This window comes from Kogia breviceps, chromosome 11 (assembly GCF_026419965.1).
Source record: "Kogia breviceps isolate mKogBre1 chromosome 11, mKogBre1 haplotype 1, whole genome shotgun sequence".
Classification (NCBI taxonomy): domain Eukaryota; kingdom Metazoa; phylum Chordata; class Mammalia; order Artiodactyla; family Physeteridae; genus Kogia; species Kogia breviceps.
Window position 1 is genome coordinate 41,376,370 of NC_081320.1, and position 21,219 is coordinate 41,397,588.

At 51.5% G+C, this 21,219-nt stretch overlaps 1 protein-coding gene across 8 annotated transcripts in view; it reads left to right on the forward strand.

Annotated features, from left to right (window-relative positions):
• The window catches only part of SFXN5 (sideroflexin 5), a 118,014-nt gene that overhangs the window by 55,575 nt on the left and 41,220 nt on the right, over nucleotides 1–21,219 (forward strand). For 6 of the 8 annotated variants that reach the window (XM_059078887.2, XM_059078894.2, XM_067007391.1 and 3 more), the window contains exons 7-10: nucleotides 5,171–5,224; nucleotides 6,241–6,297; nucleotides 7,766–7,831; nucleotides 18,341–18,431. In XM_059078887.2, coding sequence (XP_058934870.1) covers nucleotides 5,171–5,224; nucleotides 6,241–6,297; nucleotides 7,766–7,831; nucleotides 18,341–18,431 — 268 coding nt within the window. Of the gene's footprint in view, nucleotides 1–5,170; nucleotides 5,225–6,240; nucleotides 6,298–7,765; nucleotides 7,832–18,340; nucleotides 18,432–19,871; nucleotides 20,023–21,219 lie in introns of all 8 variants that reach the window. The other 2 variants (XM_067007393.1, XM_067007392.1) reach the window with 1 other exon arrangement.

Consider the following 21,219-nt stretch of genomic DNA (forward strand, 5'->3'; position numbering starts at 1 on the left):
CATTAGTAATGGTAAAGAATTTTTCTCAGAGAGGATAGCATATTCACTCTTCATATGTAGTAATCCGTGTATCAATCAGCTCTTGCTACTATAATGCTGTGTAACAAATATCCACAAAATTTCAGTGGCAGTCATAAGCATTCATTCTTAGGGATCTGCAGTTACCCAGGGTTTGGCTGATCTAGACTGGGCTTGACCGAGGCAGTTTTGCTTCTCACTGCAGGTCTGGGGTCAACTGGGAGTCAGCTCACCCAGGCTGGACTCTGCTCCTCACATCTTATCCTCAGATGAGGACACTAGTCAGGGAATGTCTCCTCTTGGCAATGTTAGGAGCACAGAGGGCCAGCAGAAACATATGAGGCCTCTGAGGCCTGGGCTTAGAACTGGCACTCTGCCACTTCCTCCCACATGCCATTGGCCAAAGCAAGTCATATGGCCAAGCACCACCAAGAGCATGGAAACAAATTCCTCCCCTGGCATGGGTATGGATGCAGGGAGGAGTGAAGAATTGGGACCAAAACTCAATTTGCCCCCCTCTCCAAAGACCAATAGTCTCATGCAATCAGACTTTAATAAAAGGACTAAGGAAGAGATGGGTGATGGTGGTCATTGTCACAATCCATCATGGATCTTTTCCCTAGCCGAGAATGAATTAATGTTCTTAATAATGAATTAGCAATGTTCTTCCAGTGTGTGGTGTGGGCCCAGCTTTGTGCTGAGTGCTTTGGGGGACATCAGAGAGAAAAGCCCTAATTCTACCATCAGGAACTTACTATCCTTTATGGGATAAGCCTTGTGTTCAAAGACAAGATTGGGGCTAAATGGTGCTCAATTGTGAATGTAGACTGTGGAGTTCAGAGAAATGAGAGACCAGCAAAGGCTAGAAAAGAATGAGGTAGAAGGAAAGGAATGATACTAGCATTTAACACCTAGTGAGCACGTGCTGTGTGCCAGACACTGTGCCAAATTCTTTCCACGCCTTACTTCCTCTCTTGATCATCCAGAGAGGTACCAGGATTGTCCCCATTTAACAGATGAAGAAACAGAGGCACAAAGCACTCAAGTAACTTGTGTGTGGTCACACAGCCGGTAAATACTAGAACCAGGATTTGAGTCCAGCTCCTCCCACCACCAGAGCCTGAGCGATGATCATCAGGGCCCATGGCCGGCCACCCAAGGGGAAGGGGAATCAAAGGCAGACAGATGTGCGGAGAGGACAGCTGCCGGGGGTGGGAGCTGTGGAGGGGACCCCAGTAGTGTTATGAACTATAAATGGGAGCAAAGATAGGATGTGCGATTTGGCCGAGGTCCTGCAGCAAGATAGGGTGCAGGCTGGGCTGGGAATTCTGGCTGTTGGCTCTCCTTCTACGTTCCCCGGTCCCAGCCGCTTTCTGGGCTCTCTCCACCCGCCACGCGGCCACGCCTGAAGCTTCTCCTTGGAAGAGGTGCAATCCACTGGCATTGAAGCCGGCGGACTGGCTCCCTCTCTCTATTCATCTCTTTCCTCCTTTCCCCTGCCATGTTCTGGAAAGGGCAGCATGAGGGAATGTGGGCAGGTTGCACCAGAGATATACATCTGAGAACTGAAGGAACATTTATTTTTAATTTAGACTTAAAAAGAAAAAAGGAAATTATAAAATATCTGCTCTTGCTCCTGGGATTGTGCAGATGGTGCTGCGTGTTGCCTAATAGGGAATGGGGCTGGCACCTGCGTGCTCGTGGCCCCACCAGCCTGATTGTAGGACCTGGAAGGCAGGATCCCTGTTCCTCTTGCCTCAGCCTCAGATGGCTCCCTGGGACCCCGTTTGGCCAATGTGGCATGGTGGTCCTCTGCCTTCTCACCTCACCCTCTCCGGACTCCCGTCTGCTGATTTCCTGAAGATCCAACTTCAATGAAGCCAGCCTCTCAGCTGTTCTTGCTCCCATGAGCACACACATGCACACCTCAGCTCCATCCTATCACCTCCTTTGGCAGATAGCCAGACCTCTCCCTTCCTGAACTCCTGCTTTGGATGTTAGAATTTATCAATTTTACACACATCCAGATACCTGTTTAAACCATCTTGTCATTTTCATGCCCAGGAGTTATAAAGGACATTTTCCTGTTTGGTCCTTGTGTTTATTGTGGTTAGATGCTACATATTCATCTCTTCTGGTAATCTCCACTGGGAGCGGTATGGGACTCGGTGCATAGAAGATGCTCGAAAATGGGCATAGAATGTGACTCTTCTTTTGTATTCAGGAGGGCGATCTGGAGAAGGAGCCCCTAAAATCAGAGAGTTGGGGCCCCCAAGCCAGGAATCAGGAGACCTGACTCTCTAACTTGCTTTAAAGCCTTGGGCAGATCACTGAATTTCTCTAAGTCTCTGTTGCCCCATTTGCAAAATATAGAAAGTAATCTCTATTTTATCTGAGCCCCAGAGTTATTTTTAATTTTTTTTAGGACATTATCATTTCTTTTTTTTTAACCTCTTTATTGGAGTATAATTGCTTTACAATGGTGTGTTAGTTTCTGCTGTATAACAAAGTGAATCAGCCCCAGAGTTATAATAAGGATCATGGCAAATGACATAAGGAGAAGCGCTTAGCAAAATCAATCAATCAATTCTTCTCTTTAAGAAAGCATGCGGAGTCAGAGGTGCCCAGCATGGACATCAGGCCCGTGTTTGGGCAGAAGTTAGGGACAAGAGGCTGGTCAGGTTGGCCAACAAAGTGAAAAACTCACTGGTTACACTTTGTGTGTATGTGTATTGCATAGCCTGGGTATTAGTTTGGTTTAGTTTAGGGCTACGGTTTGTTCTGAAAAAAACTTAATATCACATTAAAAAAATGCATGCCACAAGAAAAAACAAGTAAGATGACCTGGCCTGGGCATCTTGACAGTCAGTGCAAAGAGGGACACAGTTGAATGTCCAGTGTTTGCAAGACAGATGCAAACCAGATGTTCAGAAGTATAACTTTCTGATCCTGAGATCAGAAAAATTTCCTCCACGTGGATTCATAATGGGGTCCAACGTAATGAGCAGTGAGTGTCCTGGACAACAGTTGTCTGGTAAATACGAGTCCATGGACCACATCTTATGACGGTCCTGGTGAGCCAAGCACAGTTCAGGGGGTGCAAAGGGGATTGAGGGGGAGAATACAATGTAGTTCATAACACACCAGTGTTATATAAACCAACGGATTAGGGGGAATGATGTGCTGAGTTCCCAACAGTGGAAAACAGCTTTTATATCCTCAGGCTTTGTGAGGCAGTCAGACAAGCACATGTGTATACATACATCTACATGCATGCGAATGCACACACACAAATTCACACACACACACTTGCGGGCTCATGCTGTCTCTTCCCAGCTTTAGGCCTCTCTAGGCTCAGCTTCCTCACTATGGTCTGGCTCCTGACTGGGGCGCTAGGACGAGGCCCTGGGTCCCCTCGGGTTACTTCTTGGCAGGACTGGTGGGAAAATTCCCTTTACAGACGATGGGACCATCTGTACTGACTTCACACCTACTACCTGGAACCTGAGAATAGAATTTAAACTGAGACAGGACCTCCAAGGTCAACCTCTTCACTCTATAGGGGAGAAAGCTAGAACCCCAAAGGGGCATGTCTTCTGCTGGAGATCACACAGGGATGGAGCCTAGGCTAAGACCCAAGGTCTCCTGATTCTCACTCCAGCACTCTAAGCTGTCATTGCAAAGAAAAATCAAGTTGGGATCTTATTTTGGGGAGAAAAATATCATAAGGTAATTCTTCATTGGACTATGGAATGGATTTACATTATGTAATTTTATTCAAACTGATATGGGCCAATAAATATAACTGTGTGTGCGTGTTTGCTGTTTTAAAACATTTTAATGTTTAAAACATGATTTACTAATGCTGCTAAGGATGTCTAGAATTTGATTTACTGCATAGAATTGAATGTTTACACATTCCTTACAGAAATTCTTGCCAAAGAGCCATTTTATCTACAAGAATAATAAATAAGTCAATATGTGGATGGCTGTGCACATTTTTTCATATACAGCAGCACTTGGTAGATGTTATTTTGCACACAAGCACTCAAAAGGTAAATTTGAGAGACACACATGGATCCCCAAAGTCTAAGATTTGGTAAGTGTCAAGATCAGGCAATTAATCTTGACTTAAACCAAAAAAAACAAAGTCACTGAGTCTAGGTCTTAGGTGATATTTGGGCTTTGGGACTAATGGATCCACACTTAATGTAACCAGACTTGGTCATATGCGTGTATTTGTTCATTCATTCGCACACTCAACAAATACTTATTAGACATCTATGTTTCATTCAATAGCTTAAACATAGTGTAGGTGTTGCTTCATAGGGGCCCAGAGATAATATATAAATTTCCCTACTTGTCTCTGTAAAGCACTTAAGGCCTTTGAAATGATTCTTATTGAATCCTCACAAAAATCCTATTGGATGGCTAGGGTGTGACGGAGCCGGGTTAGCTGGGTGGAAGTAAAGGCATTCCTTTTGTGTGCGGGTTTGTTTTTACTGTTCCCCTGCCCACCAATTACGAAAATATTCATGTCCATTGTTAAAAAGAACACAGAGGGCTTCCCTGGTGGCGCAGTGTTTGAGAGTCCGCCTGCCGATGCAGGGGACACGGGTTCATGCCCCGGTCCAGGAGGATCCCACATGCTGCGGAGCAGCTGGGCCCGTGAGCCATGGCCGCTGAGCCTGCGCGTCCGGAGCCTGTGCTCCACAACGGGAGAGGCCACAACAGTGAGAGGCCCGCATACCGCAAAAAAAAAAAAAAAAAAAAAAAAAAAAAAAAAGAACACAGAAATATTCAAGAAGAATGTGAGAAAGTACCATGTTACCCGACCTCCAGGGACATCTACCTGCTGTGCTACAGATTTTTTCATGCCTGGAGATACATATATGTATGTGTGTTTGTGTATGTGGATATATCTGGTGAGATTTTTTTTTCTTTATAAAAATGGGATTATGTTGTCATATAATCTGCAACCAAGTTTTTTCATCGTACATCATCTCACTGTGGACAGTAGTTTGAATATACGTATCATACACATCAGTTTGTACAGATCCAGCTCACCTTTGTTCATGGCTGTGTCATTTTTCTTTGCAAAAGCGTAGGGCATTTCTTTTGCCTTCTTCAGCCATTTCTCTCTCTCTCATAGGTGGTTGGTCTTCTCTTGCCCAATCAGACATTGGCGTCCACTGTCTTCTGGCAGGTAACGGTTTCCCTGCAAGCCAGAGGGCTCCTGAAGGGGGCACCCAACAAGTGCTGGTTGGAACACCCTGTCCCAGTGTCTCCTCTCCATCCAGGCCCCTCGGGGAAAGTCACCCCACTTCCTACTCCTCCCTAACCCAGAAGCCACTGGGAGAAGCCCCAGGACTTCGGGACCACAGCCCAAGTCTTGGGCCATTATAGGTGCTCTGACTTTTGCACAGAGGTGATGAGGGCTGGCGGGTGCCCTCACCTGGATGCTTGTCCCATGGCCAGTGACCTTGAGCCCTACAGCCTCATTTTGACATCAGCCTTACCCAAATCTGTGGGGAAGGTAATCCACCCCCAACTCCAAGGTAGTGAGGTGGGTGAAAAGGCATCACGGACCCCGGTCTCTGCCCTTGGAGACAGTCTGGGGCGTGGCTCTCTGAAAACAGTAGAAGCTCGGTATGTATCTGTGTAGAGAGAGAAGGGCAGGAAGAAAAACCTGTCTGTCTGTCTTCAGGAGAAAATGTCAGAGTCTTCCTGGAAAAAAAAAAAACCTCCTAATAGTGTCTGTGTCTGGGCTCTGCGGGTGGTGTAGGGCACTGGGCTGGGGTATTTTGAAAGAGGCTCAGAGCTGTCGGGCATTCCAGGGACTTAAGTGTCCACCTTCTGTCCAGTCATTAATATAAAAAGGGTGATGTGGCAAAAGCAGTGGGGCCCATTTGGGGCAGTGAACACCAGAATTTTGGGAGAGGTGGCCATCTCTGGACTGAGATGGAGCTGGCCTGGGTGTGACCAGTGTCTTGGTTTGCCAGGAACTGAGGGGTTTCCCAGGACCGGGGCCTTTCAGTGCTAAAACTGCACCATCCTGGCGAACCAGGATCGTTGCTCACGCTAACTCAGGGGATGGATGGAACTACCGTGAACTAGACACCCGTGTCTTTCTGGAGGGGTGTGATCTCCCAGGTCCAGGCCTGCTTCCAGGGAGGTGACCATACCTTTCCTGACTTCTCCTCTCCCCACATTGCCTTTCAGTGGCTGAACCAGAGCCACAACGCTTGTGTCAACTACGCAAACCGGAACGCTACGAAGGTGAGCATCACAGACCACCACCCGGTGTCAGGCTTCAGGCTGGGGTGACCCTCTCCCTCCCTACAGTGCGGCATGCCACCATCAGGGCTTGTCCTCTGGGTTTTACTGCTAGGCCTTCAGGAGGGGCCCTGCTGGGGAGGGGCTGCTCACGTGAAGTGACGAAGGCCCAGAACGTGAGAATGGGGCGCGCACGGCCAAAGGGATGAGCTCTGCTGGCTTCAGAATTCTCCTTGGGCAGCGCTTATATCCAGATCTTGGATCAGGACAGATCCAAGGGGATCTCTTATTCTGGGGGGTTGCTGGCCAGTGTCAGGGGCTCTTGTGAGAGAGGAGAAAGGCTCTGTCGCCTCCTTCCTGCTCCTTATGACATCAGCCATGAGGGGACTGGCTTCCTCTAAACTTCCTCCGAGCTTGCCTGGAAGCTGCCTCAGTGCCCCAGGATTGTCAGCTGCAAAGCTAAAGGGCTGCTCTTGAGGGTGAGGGGTCTGAGAGGACTGGCACGTCCTCCCCAGAGTCCCCTGCACTCCTGGGACGAGCTCACAGTGGAGGTCCAACCACCCTTCTCTTGTCTAGGAAGGGGCTGGGCGCCTGCTTCGCTGGCAAGGCTGCCTTTCCCCTTGGTCCATTCTCCCACATTTCCATCCAAAGGCAGCAGAGGAGAGGAATCTAGTTCCCCTTGGAGGGCTGTCAGTTTGGGGAGGAGAGGATCTGGACATTTATAACTTTTGTGGGGAGTGATAGGGGAGTTATGAGCTGTCCTGGATGGTAGGAACTTCAGGGCCTGATACTCTGAGGACCTTTCGCCTCCTCCCATCTAAACCTTCGACCCATGCCTTGCTCATCTGCTTCGCACACGGACTTCTCTGCTTAGATGGCTCCCATTCACCTTAAACCAAATATCTCCAGACTTGCTATCGTAGTTCCTCAGCTCTTCCTTAATTTTCTGTATTGCAACTTGGGATCCATTTTCCCATAGAAATATTTAGCAACTGTCTCCTACCAGCCTGGAAGCCCTGCATGGCTGACCAGGCCTGTGAGAGCCAGCCAGGCTGTGGCCACCTTGACACTGCCATGTCCCCCGAGAAAATGCTCTGGGTGCCAAACAGCCCATTTGCCACATTTAGCCTTCCTAAACTGGATCTGCTCACCCCAGCCATAAACGGCCCACTTTGGCCCTTGCTATTTTCTACACGGAGCCAGCAGTGTCTGCCAAGGAACTTTCGAGAACAGGGCAGAAGGCCCTTCGGTGTCTCCCTGGACATAGCTGCCCTGTGTTTCCATGTTTGGAGCTGCGCCAAGGGAGGCCTGGATCCCTTTGGCTTCCAGAGGCCTTCCTCCTTGCCTGACCCTGCAGGCTGTGGGTCTGCGGGGGGCAGGATTGCCTCTTGCTGGTTGGGGCCATTTGCAAGGGTGGAGGGTGGGAGCTTGGGACACCCAGGGGACCTGAAATTCTATCTCTGTCTTCCAGCCTTCACCTGCATCCAAGTTCATCCAGGGCTACCTGGGAGCTGTCATCAGTGCCGTCTCCATCGCTGTGAGTAACCCCACACTCCCTGCCCCCTGGGCATCCTCTCCATCCTGGTGCTCTGTGACTGCCCCACCCAGCATCTCGGGCCAGACCTTATCTGAGGGTCAGGGCTGGGCAAGGGCCATGGGAGACAGGGTTTCTGGGTGGGGGCCATCAGGGCCGTCTTCCTAGGCGGAGAAGAGTAGACCCAGGTGATGCTTTCATAGAGGCGAGAGCACACGCCGGTGCTCCAGGTTTGGGAGGGTAGGCGGGGAGGGGACGCAGTGCCCGGGGGCTACACAAAGGGCTGCACACTCCAGCCGGGCGCAGGATGTCTGCTCTAGAGGGGCCCGTGTTTACCTGGCACCCTGCTCAGAAGAGCTGGTCTTCATGCCCGGTAATGCAGCCGATGCAGGAGTGGAGGGGCTCTCGATCCATCCCCAAGGTTGGCCCAGATGTCAGCTCCCCTTTGCCCTTTGCCTGAGTTCCCTGGGTCCCCTCTTGGTGGCCTCAGTCGTGTGGTCACAGGTCTAAGCCTTCCCGGAGTCCTGTGAATTCCTCAAGACAGGGGCAATAGGCTCATTTTGAATCCCACAGGGTTTTGAGAATATAGCAGCTACTAAGTAGGGGAGGTTTATAGACTGACTGTGTGAGGGTGTAAGGAGGTATCCCAGGTGACACAGCAAGGGACCTGGGCCAGAGCCAGAGTAGAAGCCCAAGCTCCCGAGACCTTGGCATGTTCATCTCACCCTGTACCTCCATCTGGTCCTCTCTCCATCCTGGCTGGGTGGTCTCCTATAGCCCGCTCCAGAGGTCAAAAGTCGCCTCACAACTTCATTACACGATAGATACATGTAATTGGTAAGAAAAGCAATTAGGAAATACAAATTAAGAAAACATTCACGTATAATAAAAAATTCACATCTAATAATCTTTTTGTAAAAGCCACTTTCTCATCTTTCCCATGTCATTAAATAAATGTAGTTGTTCACGCCTGTGTACTAACCCATTGTACCTACTGTGTACCGTCATTTATTTCACTGCTCTCCTAAGACAGCGATTTGGGGCTGTTCTGAGATGGCCTTGTTTACTCTGCTCCCATGTGGACCAGGTTCACCTCCAAACAGCTGTTAGGTGGGGGGGGTCCTTATTTCATGCCCAAGATCATCCTCCTTCCCTGAATCCTTATGTCTAACCCCAAGTATGAAGCCAGAATTGCCAACTCTATTTAGATAGCTCATCAAAAGACTGCTAACCCCACCCTGGTGGTCCCGCAACCCAGCATGAGACTTCATTTGAGGGTCAGACAAACTGGGGATCTCTGATTCTGGGGGGTTGCTGGCCAGTGTCAGGGGCTCTTGTGAGAGAGGAGAAAGGCTCTGTCGCCTCCTTCCTGCTCCTTATGACAAGAGGAGCCCATCACTTTGCCTAGTTTAGCAGCTTGAAAATCCCATGTTCCTTCTTTGAGATTTAAGGGACGGTGTGGAGGAGCTGGGAGGAGGAAGGCCCACGGGGAGAAGCCCGAGCGGCCTTGGCTCGGATGGGCTTGAGTGGAGGGGATGACTGTCCTGCTCGGACATCCTCCTCCTGCAGGCCTGGGGCTGTGGGGACACGGCTTCCTCCCAGGGCTCCGGGCTCTCTGCATCCACAGTCCTCACTGTCCCACCCTGGCGGTCCTCAGTCATTCCATCCTAACGGCTTCATAAGGCCAGAACTAGCCCAGATTGTGGGTTGGGGGTTCTGATGCCCAAGCTGCAGAGCTACTGGGGGCTGGGGCCCTCCGGGGCTCTCAGAGCCACAGTCTTACCCCCAGGGACGGGGACTCACGCTGGGCTGTCATGGCCGCCAGGGGTTGTGCCTTGCTGGGGACACCCTCCTTTCCCCTCCCCACCTAGCTGCAGAGCCCTTCCAGGAGGTGTTTCCCCAACCATGCCAGCCCCAAGTCGTAGAAGCTTCTGTCCTTCTCATGCACTCACTCAGTTACGCCCCATGTCCTGTCCACTCATTGTTCTACTGGATTTCAAGTTAACCAGGGATAGGCCCTGTGTCTTCTCCCCCACGGAGGAGGGTGCAGAGCAGTGCTCCATAAATACTTGTTAATTAGGTTGCTGATCGATTGCTGGCCTCAGGAGGCCCCTCTGCGCTCCATCCGCCAGGGGCTGCGTCCTCTGTCTGACGTCTGTGCACAGTAAGGGTCTAACTCTGGCAGATGGAGTGGAGTTTCTGACTTGGAAAATTTGCAGCTTGCTTGCTTTTCTTTTGTGTGTGTAAATCACAAAACCTCCAAAGAAAGAGGCTTTATTTTATTTTCCTTTCCCTTGTTCTCTGGAAGCCCAGGCCCTGCGGCCTCATTAACTGATCTCTGCTTCAGTTAGTGACAAATCCACCCCCCAGGGTGAGCCTGTTAGGAGGAGATGACCTGCAAACAAGTGTCACGGCCCCAGTGGTTGGCCCAGTTCTGGTATTAATTAAAGTGAGTCCCTACAAGCGGGTGGCGTGGATGGGGGCTAACAGGCCAAGGGCAGATCCCAGGGATTGAGGACCCGCTGGAGTAGAGGCCAGGCCCTGGGAGTCCAGCCTCCTCTCCGGACCTGGGAGAGCCCTTTCCCCTCTCAGAAGAGCCCCTGACCTTGGGCAGCAGCCCCAAGAATCAGGGATCCCTAGTATGCACCCCTAACTGCAGTCTCATGCTGGTGGCAGGACCACCGGCAGGGGGTTAGCAGCCTTTTGGTGAACCCTCTAAATAGATCTGGCAATGTCTGGTTTCTTGCTCGGGAATAAAAAAGAAATTTCGTCTTAAGTTATTTTTGAAATCTAGCAGTTTGCTGTCTTTTAACAAAGGAAGTTCTGTCAGCGCTTGCTGTGCTTTAGTTCGGGCTTTTGTGCTGAGCGCTTCTGTGGTCAACCCCGCTGAGCTCTGACTACCACAGAGGGAGACCCATTCTCTCCCTTCAGGGCTGCAAGTGTGCCGGGCACTTTGCAGGTGCTGGGGGGTCGCACAGACTGGTGTGTCCTTCAAGATGCCGAGAGGGGAAGCTGAGGGAACTCTGTGGTGTCACCAGAATTATGATGAGGTGACTTGGGTGAGGGGGGACCCAGGGGAATGCCCCCTAATTCACACAGGGCTGACTCTTAGAAGACAGACTGGAGAGAAGCGAAGGCAGGGTCCGGTGCTCCAGAAAGAGGGCACAGCACACAAAGAGGCGTGCAGGAGAAGGAGAGCATGACAGATTCCGGAAGCTGTCAGAAAGTGAGTGTGGCTGCCGTACCAGGAGTGATGGCGACCGGGTGACGCGGAAGCGGGAGGGGGCGGGGTAGTGGGGGCTGGTCATGAGTCATCATGGGTGCCTTGTCAGGAGTTAGGAGAGCCATGCCAGGAACCCCTGCCTGGGCTCAGGGACCCTGGGGTGTTGCAGGGGGTACAGGCAAAGAGGGCTGGGGGGAAAGTCGTGGGGGGTGGCCGGCCCAGCAGACGGGCCACCCTTGTGGACACGGAGTCCTGCATGAGAGTGGACTTGGGGCTGGAGAGGAAGGCTCAGGGCTAAAGTCCCACATGAGCGGTCAGGAGCTGGATGGTGGAGCCAGAGTATGAGAGTCGCATCCTCAGACGCTTCACCTTCAGCCAGGTCCACGCTGGCCAAAGACTTTCCCTGTTGGAGAAATGCTGACCTCTATTCCTAAAGGGCCTGCACCCTGGAGGGTCCCTTCTGTATAGGATGCAGTGACTGTGTGTCACCCTAGAGAGCAGGGCACAAGGAGGTATCCCAGGGGATCCCTGGGCTGAACCCCTGCCCCTCCCAGCCCCCATTGCTTACCGGAGCTCCATGTCCCTGTGATAGTCAGGCTGGCAAATAATCATAATGGCTAACACTTGTGGAGTGCCTGCAATGTGTCAGGCACCGTTTAGATGTCCATCTCCTAAAGCACACCCTGAGCTACACCCTCAAGCACAGAGTGACCCAGGTGCAGTCTTGCAGAAAGTCCAGGAACCAAGTACGAAGGTGGGTGGAAGTGCAACCCCTCGTTACTCTGAAAGGGCCCCTCAAAAATGTTCTCCCGGTCCCCACTGTCCTCAGGATACCTGGGAGGGACTTGTCTACCAGGGTGCATGGTAACAGTTCCTCCAGCTGGAAGCCAAGAACACTGCTTGGTTTTTCCCACCTTCTCATGCCACAGGGGAGCAGGAAGAAAAATGTGTCCTTTGTCAGCAGAATAGTGTCTGATTAAGCCAGCTCTGTCACTGACTTCACCTCTGTGCCTCAGCGTCCTCATTGGTGTCCTCGCCTGGTGTCTTCTGTGGTCCAGGGTGTAGCTCAGGCCCAGCTATTCTTCTCTGAGCCTGATGGAGGTAGGAGGTCAACAGCCTGAGAATCCAGACCAGACTGTTGTCTCACTGCTTTCACTCTGTGTGGCTTCCAGGTTGGAGGGCCCATGGTATGGACCCTGTATCAGAATCTGAAGTGTTCCAGAAGCTTGCAGATGGTGATGCTGGCAGTGGCAAGTCTGATGCAAATATCGGCTTCACATCTATTCTGGGGAGGACAAGTTGTTGTCCCTTCCTAGATGGAAGGGGTCTGATGTAATTGGCTTTCTAGCAGGTGGCCAACAGGTTCCTGTGGGGAATGGTTCAGGGGTCAGTGTTGGTCACTGTTGCTAGCAGAGAAGCCACACCGCTGCAGCTGAAGCTGACTGGTGTGTGAACCTGTGCATAACTGTGTCCTGGCTACCTTGGCCCTTTGCTCTTGAACCAGTTGCCAAATGACAGTCTGGTTGGGGTTGCAGGACTGTTGACCTCCAAAGAGGGTCAGGGTCCACTGGTTGTTTATTCTACAACGCATGCCCTCTGGTGGGCATTTTTGGTACCTCACAGATTCCTTGACCTGCCCCAGCCCTTGCCTCCACCAGGGCCCACAAAAATCCCTGACCACATAGTTATATTATTATCCACCACCCAAGAGTAGATCCTAAATTCTGACCTCATGCCATCCCTCCTTTCAGACATGCCCCTTCCATTGTTCTCCAGGGCCCCTTGGACCCCCTTATGGCAGGTGCCAGTAGAGTCTGCAAAGCCAGCTGCAGAAAACCTGGTATTTCATGCTTCTGAAGCCTGCTGAGTCCCCCTCCCTTCTTACCTGGCTGTGTCCTACTCTCCCTTAGGGCTCATTTGGGCATCCCCTTTCTCAGAAGACTTCACAGCCCTGGGGGCTGCCCCCTCAAGCCCCCTCCTCATGGCAGAGTGGGTGGACCATCCACTCAGGTGACCTTAGACTTGTGCATGGAGCATCTAGCCCCAGAGAGCTGTGCTTGCTGAGGTGGACAGCAGCGGCTGCATAAGGCGTCTCCTTCAGGGCCCTTTTTTTTCCTGCCTCAGAAATCAATCAATCACTTGATTTATCTAGAAACATTTATTAGGCACCTACTCATTTCACCAAGCACCAGAAATTCCATGAGGAATAAGAGAGTATATATACACTTGTATATATACTCAGCACTTAGAGCCTGTTGGGAGAGATGGATATTTAGTAAAGAGTCCACAGGTAAAAATACTTCTGTGCAATTCTGTTTCTCCTAATATACATGTGTTACTTTGATTCCCAACATTTTAAGAAGTAAATGAATATACTTAGGGACTGTAATAGGTACATGGAAGGAAGAATTCCAGGTTCTGTGAGAGGCTGCAAAAGGAGAGCCCCGAGTGAAGAGGAGGCCTCTTTGAGGGCTTGATGTTCAAGCTGAAAAGTGAGGAAGCCAAGGGACAGCAGGGCTTGAGAGAGAGGGAGGGAGGGAAGGAGAGAGGGAACTGGCTCGTTGGAGAGGCAGGGCGGCGGCGAGGTGGCTGGAGCCTTGCAAGCACGGCCTGGAGGTCAGGCAGGGCCCTGCGGGTCTTAACTGCAGTGAAGCCACTGAAAGACTAATGCAAGTTGCTATCCAGTTTTAGAAGTCCACTCTGGCTGCTGTGGATTATACAGTGGGTTAGAGGGGTCAGGGGTGCGAGTAGGGAGCCCAGTTAGGGTGAGAGCAGCTGTCCAGGGAGAAGTGATGGGTGCTTAAGCTAAGTGGTAGGAGCAGAGAGAGAGAAGTAGCTGCGTTCAAGACACCGAGCAGGTAGAACAGGGAGCTCTGCCCTGTGGGCTGGAGGTGGGGTGGCAGAGACTCCTGTCCAGGTAGACTTCTAGGTTTCTGGCTTGAGGAGCTGAGCTGGGAATGGGAGAGGCAGACCGGGTGTGGGTGAGGAGAAGAAAGATAACCTTCATTTGTGGTGTGTGCAGGTGGAGTGCCTGAAGTCTATTGAGACAGAGGCATCCCGCAGGGGACCAGATACGTAGGCTGGAGTGGAGGACACAGCCTGGGTGATGCAGGCATTGCCTCCATCCCATCCGAGGTCTCCTCTCAGGCCTTGCAGAAGCTAGGCTGGTGTTGGCCTGGAAGGACCTTCATACTCAAGGAGACAGTTATCAGCCATGTAGCACATGACACTGAAGGTCTTGTGACATGGAGCTCCCACCCCACCCCAATTCTTGGTACTGGTCAGCACTTATCTCCACCACAGTGGATGGCCTGGGAGCCAGTCCTCCCTCCTCTTCCTCTGACCTTCTCAGCTGCCCATGGCAAATTTACCCGCCTGGGAGCCAGAGCTTGGAGAGAGGTAGCCAGAGAATGTCCACTGCTTCCTCCGGCCAAATCTGATGTCCCATGGGTCCTGGGCTCTGGCTTCTCCCAGGACCCCTGTCTGCTGGCCACATGGGGAATTCTTATGCAAAATCTGCACCCCGTTTGTGTTCCTCTCCACCAAAATGCAACCCCTGTTTGGTTAATTTCTATTTTGTGGCTTATCTGGAGGCTGTTAAAACAGACCCCGGGGGACCCTCAGCAGTGATTGTTCCATATCTCATTATCTTTCCTGAACCCGATTGTTAGCTCAGATTTTTCTGATCGCTAGCTGCTGTTCGTGATGAGTTGTGTGCCATTAATGCCAGCTGGTTCCCTTAAACAGGACCCACCATGCCAGGGAAAGTGAGCTGGCATTCAGAGCCACCAGCCACTTGGCTTTTTAATTTTAATGGGCTCCACCAAATGTTCCAGGCCAAAGGGTCCCCAAGGAACCAGAACAGACAGGCTCCCAACCCAGTCAGAAGCCCACCCTGGTTCCTTCCCAGGCTGTGGCCATCCTAGCTGTTGGGACAGTAAGGTCTGGATTGGGGGCCTCCCCTGTATTCATGCCTTCTTGCCACCAGGCACATCCTTGATGAGAGGACGGCATGACCTCACTGGCTCCTAGCGAGCTTGCAACCACACATGTGCCTGGGCCTTCTCCCTACTTTGCTCGTCCCGGCCCCTTCCCACATGCTCAGGCATGTGGGCTGTGCACTTAGAAAAGTGTGTGTGCCTCACTAAATCTCACCCATCCATGTTGGGGAGACCCTGGTGGCTTCAGGGAAGGGGAGGCCAGAAGAGACCTGGGACCCAAGAATTGTTTTCTCTCTTCTTTCCTCCTCCCTACCCTGGGCTCCCACCTGGGGTGGTGGAGACAGGCTGGGTCACCACTCTGGGCTGTGCCAATCCTAGCTGGCGCGAAGAACAGCCAGCCAAGGAGGGGAAGGCTTGAGGGCAGTGGGCATGTCTGTTTGCTACAACCAATGACCACTATTCCTTCCTGCCCTCCCACCACCCTCCAGCCTGGCCTGCCCTCAAGAGGCTGCCAGGGAATGGTTCCAGCTCCCTGCTGGCTTTTCAGAGGATTCCTGCTCCCCATTCCTCCAGCACTTCCTGCATCTTTCCAAACAAATGTGCAGGGTTTTGAACCCAGACCTTCTATATTCTAGCTGCCGAGGGCAGAGGTGGCTCAAGACCCCTATCTTCTCTGCCTGGAGCTGCCTTCCAGTCATCTGGGCCCCAGCCCCAGGCTGGTCTTTTCAGGGAGGCTTTTGCTTTGCAAACAGCCAGTTTTAAATGGTTTGTAGTAATTTTAAAAAATGGCCTGTCAGACATTCCTCGTTGAGATGGAAGACAGTTGGAAAGTAAATAGCACAGTGGCTAAGAGCAAGGCTTTGGAATTAGCAGACCCTGGGTTTGAATCCTAGTTTCACCTGCCCCATAATAGTGTCTGTCCTTGGGCAAAGTTACTTAACCTATCTGAACCCGTCTGAACCTCTCTGAATCTGTTAAAAGGGGCAACACGCCCTATCTATAAGCCTGGTAGTGGGGATTTAATTAAGATATTTCATGCGGTGTGCCCAGCACTTGGCCTGGTATCTCCGCATGCCCCTTTCCTCTTCCTCACCGCTAACACCCGCCTGTGTGTCCTCTGGCCTCCCTCCACAGTGGCACCTTGTAGGAACATATTCCCTGGTATTTTGGGGGGTTGGGGGAACCATTTCTGAGTCACAGAGGTAGTCACTTGCTGCTGAAAGTGGGGACACCTGGCCTTGGGGAGTTCCATCTGAGCAGCAGGGGCAGCCTGGAAGCAGGGCCACAGGGCCCAGGGTGGGCGGGCAGCACCCCGCAGCCTGCCCCCACCCCCACCCCCCCACTGAAGTGTGTCCAAGCTGCCGCACGTCTCTGTGCCTCCCTGCCTCCCCTTGAGCAGGCAGAGGGGATAAGAATTCGACTCTGACCACCAGCTTGAGGCTTCAAATGGAGGCCAGGCACCTAAGGGCCCAGGCCGGCTTTGCCTGGCAGCACTCTGGCTCTGCGGGGTCCTGGACTGCCCAGGGGCTGGCGAGCTGGCTCTTCTTATCTTCCCAGGCCTCACAGTTACGGCCTGGGCTGGGCCATTCGTGCCGTGCCTGCCCTGATTTGACGGCTACGGGCACCCTGCAGCCCTAGAGGCTTTGCCAAGGTTCTTCATCTACCCCAACAATCCAGAAGGTTGAGGCCAGAGCCAGGGTGGCCTGCTGAACCACCAGGTGTGCCAGGCCGAGAGCAGGCTGTCCCCAGCCCCATCAGGTCCACAGTCCCACAGGGGAGGGCTGGCCCTGGCCTCAGTTTGGGGGAGCAAAGGCCTCTATACACCCATCTTCTGGTCTGGCCACAGACATCCTCTTTTGTCACCCCGTGCCTGTGCGCATGCGGTTTCCCCACCGAAACGTCCTTCTCCCCAGACTAACTCCACCTTCCTCTCCTCCAAGACGCCTCTCTTCCAGACTTTGCTGATCTCTCCATCCATTCATTTCTTTGTTGTTTGTTGCATTTATTCCTCAGCCACTGCTTTACTGAGCATGTACTCTGTGCCATCCCCTGCCCTAACGGCCAGGCATACAAAGAAGAAGAAGGCACAGTCCCTCCCTCTCAGTCCGACGGGGGCATTAGACCCACAAACAGGGTACTGAGTGCTGGGAAGGAGGGGCTGGTGATGCGCAAGGGAGTGACTTTCTGCCTGGGATTGGTGACGTCATTCTTACATAGATTCATTAATTGAGGCCTCTTACATGCCAAGCTCATGCTAAGCACTGTACATATATTCTTATAACAGCCCTGGGGTGCTGTAGACGTTACTGTCCCTTTTACAGATAAGGAAACGGAGGCAGAGAAAGGTTAAGTGACTCCCAGTGTTAATGACACTGGAGGTGGCACTCAGAGCTGGGCCTTAAAGAACAGGCATAGACTGAGCAGGGGAAGGAAGGGGTTCGGGGCACAGAGACCAGCAAGGGCGAAGGCCCTGAGGTGGGAAATGCACATAACGTTTCAGTTGACTGGACTCACGAAGAGAGAACGTGGGTGTTGGGGGAGTGGGGAAGGGCGGTTATGGAGGCCACAACTGCTGCATGGAGGAGACTCACCTACTTGCACAGGCCGTGGGGAGGAGCTGTCATGGCGGACAGGATTGGACCTGTGTTCTAGGAGGACGAGGGTTGGCATGGGGGATGGACTGGAGTGGGAGTGCCCAAGGCAAAGGCAAGGGGGGCCCAGGGGTCCTGTGCTGGGTGAGGGGAGCTGGAGTCTGAGTGAAGATGGACAGAGAACCCAGGATGCCTGATGCACTCCCGTCTTGCTCTGGGCGGCTCTACTTACCTCTCCAGTCACCTGTGAGTGCCCCTGTGCTGAGTCCTCCCTGTCTGGCCAGGCCCATGCCTGGGTCCACAGTGGGACGCCAGGAATGTGGTACTTAAGAAGCTGGGTGAGAATGAGGGGCATTCTACACTTCACTTATTTGCAGATTATAGATTCTTCTAACAGCAACTTCCCCACCATCCCTTTTCCTCTCCCCAGAGAGGCTATAGGTGTGCACGTGTGTGCATGTGTGTGTGTGTGCGTGTGCGTGTGTGTGTGTGTGTGTGTGTGTGTGTGTGTGTGTGTGTAGCTGATGCTTTTCCTCTCCCTCTTTCTCATGGGCCGGTTAACTGGGACAACTGGGCAGTGATGCTTTGAGGAGCCACACCGGGGCTCGGCAGCATCAGGTCATGCTGAGGATGTAGGGTCTGGAGTGCAGTTCCAGGGCAAGATGGTGCCCCTTGCTCTCTGCTCTTCCCCCATCCTGCCCCTTCCTCCCATGGGCCGCTGCAGCACCACACACTCTTTCTGTTTTCTCTTTCTAAGGTGGGCCTTAATGTCCTGGTTCAGAAAGCCAACAAGTTCACCCCGGCCACCCGCCTTCTCGTCCAGAGATTTGTGCCGTTCCCCGCCGTAGGTAAGCCTTGCACAGTGAGGAGTGTCTGTGCGTGTGTGCACAGGCGTGCATGTACCACCTGTGGGCGTGTGGGGCGGCCGGGCTCCGGGGCAGCTGGACAGCTCCTCCACGCCTCTCCTGACACTGGGTGGGGGGTGTCTCCTGGCTGGGGCGACTGGAACAAAATGTGTGTAGGTAGAAGAAAGGGTGTCTGAGGCCCCACTGACCAACTCTGTGCCTGAGATTCTGCTTTTAGCACAGGGATTCTTTTTTTTTTTTTTAACATCTTTATTGGAGTATAATTGCTTTACAATGGTGTGTTAGTTTCTGCTTTACAACAAAGTGAATCAGTTATACATATACATATGTTCCCATATCTCTTCCCTCTTGCATCTCCCTCCCTCCCACCCTCCCTATCCCACCCCTCTAGGTGGTCAAAAACCACCTAGCTGATCTCCCTGTGCCATGCGGCTGCTTCCCACTAGCTATCCACCCTACGTTTGGAAGTGTATATATGTCCATGCCACTCTCTCACTTCGTCACAGCTTACCCTTCCCCCTCCCCATATCCTCAAGGCCATGCTCTAGTAGGTCTGTGTTTTATTCCCGTCCTACCCCTAGTCTCTTCATGACATTTTTTTTTCTTAGATTCCATATATAAGTGTTAGCATACGGTATTTGTTTTTCTCCTTTTGACTTACTTCACTCTGTATGACAGACTCCAGGTCCATCCACCTCACTACAAATTACTCAATTTCGTTTCTTTTTATGGCTGAGTAATATTCCATTGTATATATGTGCCACATCTTCTTTATCCATTCATCTGTTGATGGACACTTAGGTTGCTTCCATGTCCTGGCTATAGTAAATAGAGCTGCAATGAACATTTTGGTACATGAATCATTTTGAATTATGGTTTTCTCAGGGTATATGCCCAGTAGTGGGATTGCTGGGTCGTATGGTAGTTCTGTTTGTAGTTTTTTAAGGAACCTCCATACTGTTCTCCATAGTGGCTGTATCAATTTACATTCCCACCAACAGTAGCACAGGGATTCTTAACCGAGGATCCCTAGACCCCCAAGGGGTCAGTAGATAGAATGCAGTAGATCTCGTGGACTTGGTTGGGGAAAATATTTATACTAACCTCTAACTGAAATTTAACATTTCCTTCCATTATGAATGTAGGCAGCAAATCACAGTAATAAGCAGGAATTGTGTCTGTCACCAGTAGAAATCACAGATATTTTCATGTCACATTACAGTTGTTACAGAGATCTTAAAATATCATTTATGCTCAACACTAATTCAAAATTATATTTAATAGATCCACCAGTAGATCTTGTTTTTTAATTAATTAGTTAAAAATCACATCTATTACTGTATCACAACTGAAAAAATATTTTGATAACTTATTTCAATATAATCCCTTTGTAATCCTACATATTTTGTTTTATGCACTTAGAGACATTATTTGGAGAGGGGTGCATAAGGCCTCACCAGCCTGTCACAGGGGTTCCTGACACAAAGGAAGGTTTAAGGCTACCGCTAGTCTGGTGCTCCAAGCCCTTGTGTGGTGGGCCCTTTACGTTTCAGGGGCCTCCAGTCATATTCAGGTAACTGTGCGTGCCTGTGTGTGTGTATGTGTGTGTGTGTGTGTGTGTGTGTGTGTGTGTTAGTAGGGGCTTTCGCTTGCTTTCAGCAGAGTCTTTGCTAGTCTTGGAGCCCTGAGCTTACAATAGGTGCCCCAGGCCTGGGTCCTGAGATCCCACAAAGCCCAGCCTGGCTCTTAAGAAGCCTACACCTTATTTGGAGAAAGGGCACAACAGTGAAAATTTTTTTAAAAACTAAAAAGAAATACACAACACTGACAGAGAAAGAAACACAAGGCTGACCACCATTAGTCATCAAAAGAGGAGAAGCAAGTGCTTGAACCATGACACTGAGTTTCCCCATCTCATGCCAGAAGACAAAGCTGGGGCAGGCCCAGGAGGGGCATGAGGTCCCATTACCTCCCTGGTACCAAGGCTCAGCCTGAAGAGCCAGGCATGAGACCCAAGCTCATGGTCCCAACCCTGTTTTTTCATCTCCAGGGCTCAGCTTCCCCATCTGTAAAATGGGGGCATCAGTACCTACCTTCCTACAGCCTTGAGCTGAGGATCAAATGAGACCACAGACCAGTTCCATTCATAGGAAAGTGCTTTGAAGCACCTGAAAAGCCCCTGTGAGTAGGTGGGAGATCATTATTGAGCAGCCCCACCTCCTTGTGGGCCCAGAGGCTAATGAACTCCCAGGACCAACCAGCCGGCTGATCCTCAGCCGACCCAGATAATTGCTATAGCAACTCCACACTTTTAATGAACTCTCAGCTATTTCTGGTGTGGGCCATTAATGGAATAACTCTTTAGATCTGACTTTGTTAAGGGGCCTAATTGAGTGAACACAGCTGCCGGTCTTGCGTTCCTAGCCATCCTGAGCTGGAGGGTCAGATGCAGCCTGAGGAGGGGGCAGCTCTCAGCTGCACTGGACTGGATTTTGGTCTCAGCTGAGATGTAATCTGTCCTTGAACCAAATTCAGATAAGGACTCCACCAGGGTCCCATTCCAGCCTTGCTTGGCCAGCCGTCTTACTGTGTGACCTTGAAAGTGGTCTTAACCTCTCTGGGGGCTCTTTCAGGAGGAGGGCCCCTGCTTTCAGGTTTGACCCTTTCTGCCCGCCCCCGCAACCTGAGACTTTCTGACCTGTCCCTTTTTGGGATCCAGCCGATTCCTCTCCTGTTTTCTTGTCAGGGAGGAGCTGCAGCCCCTCACGCT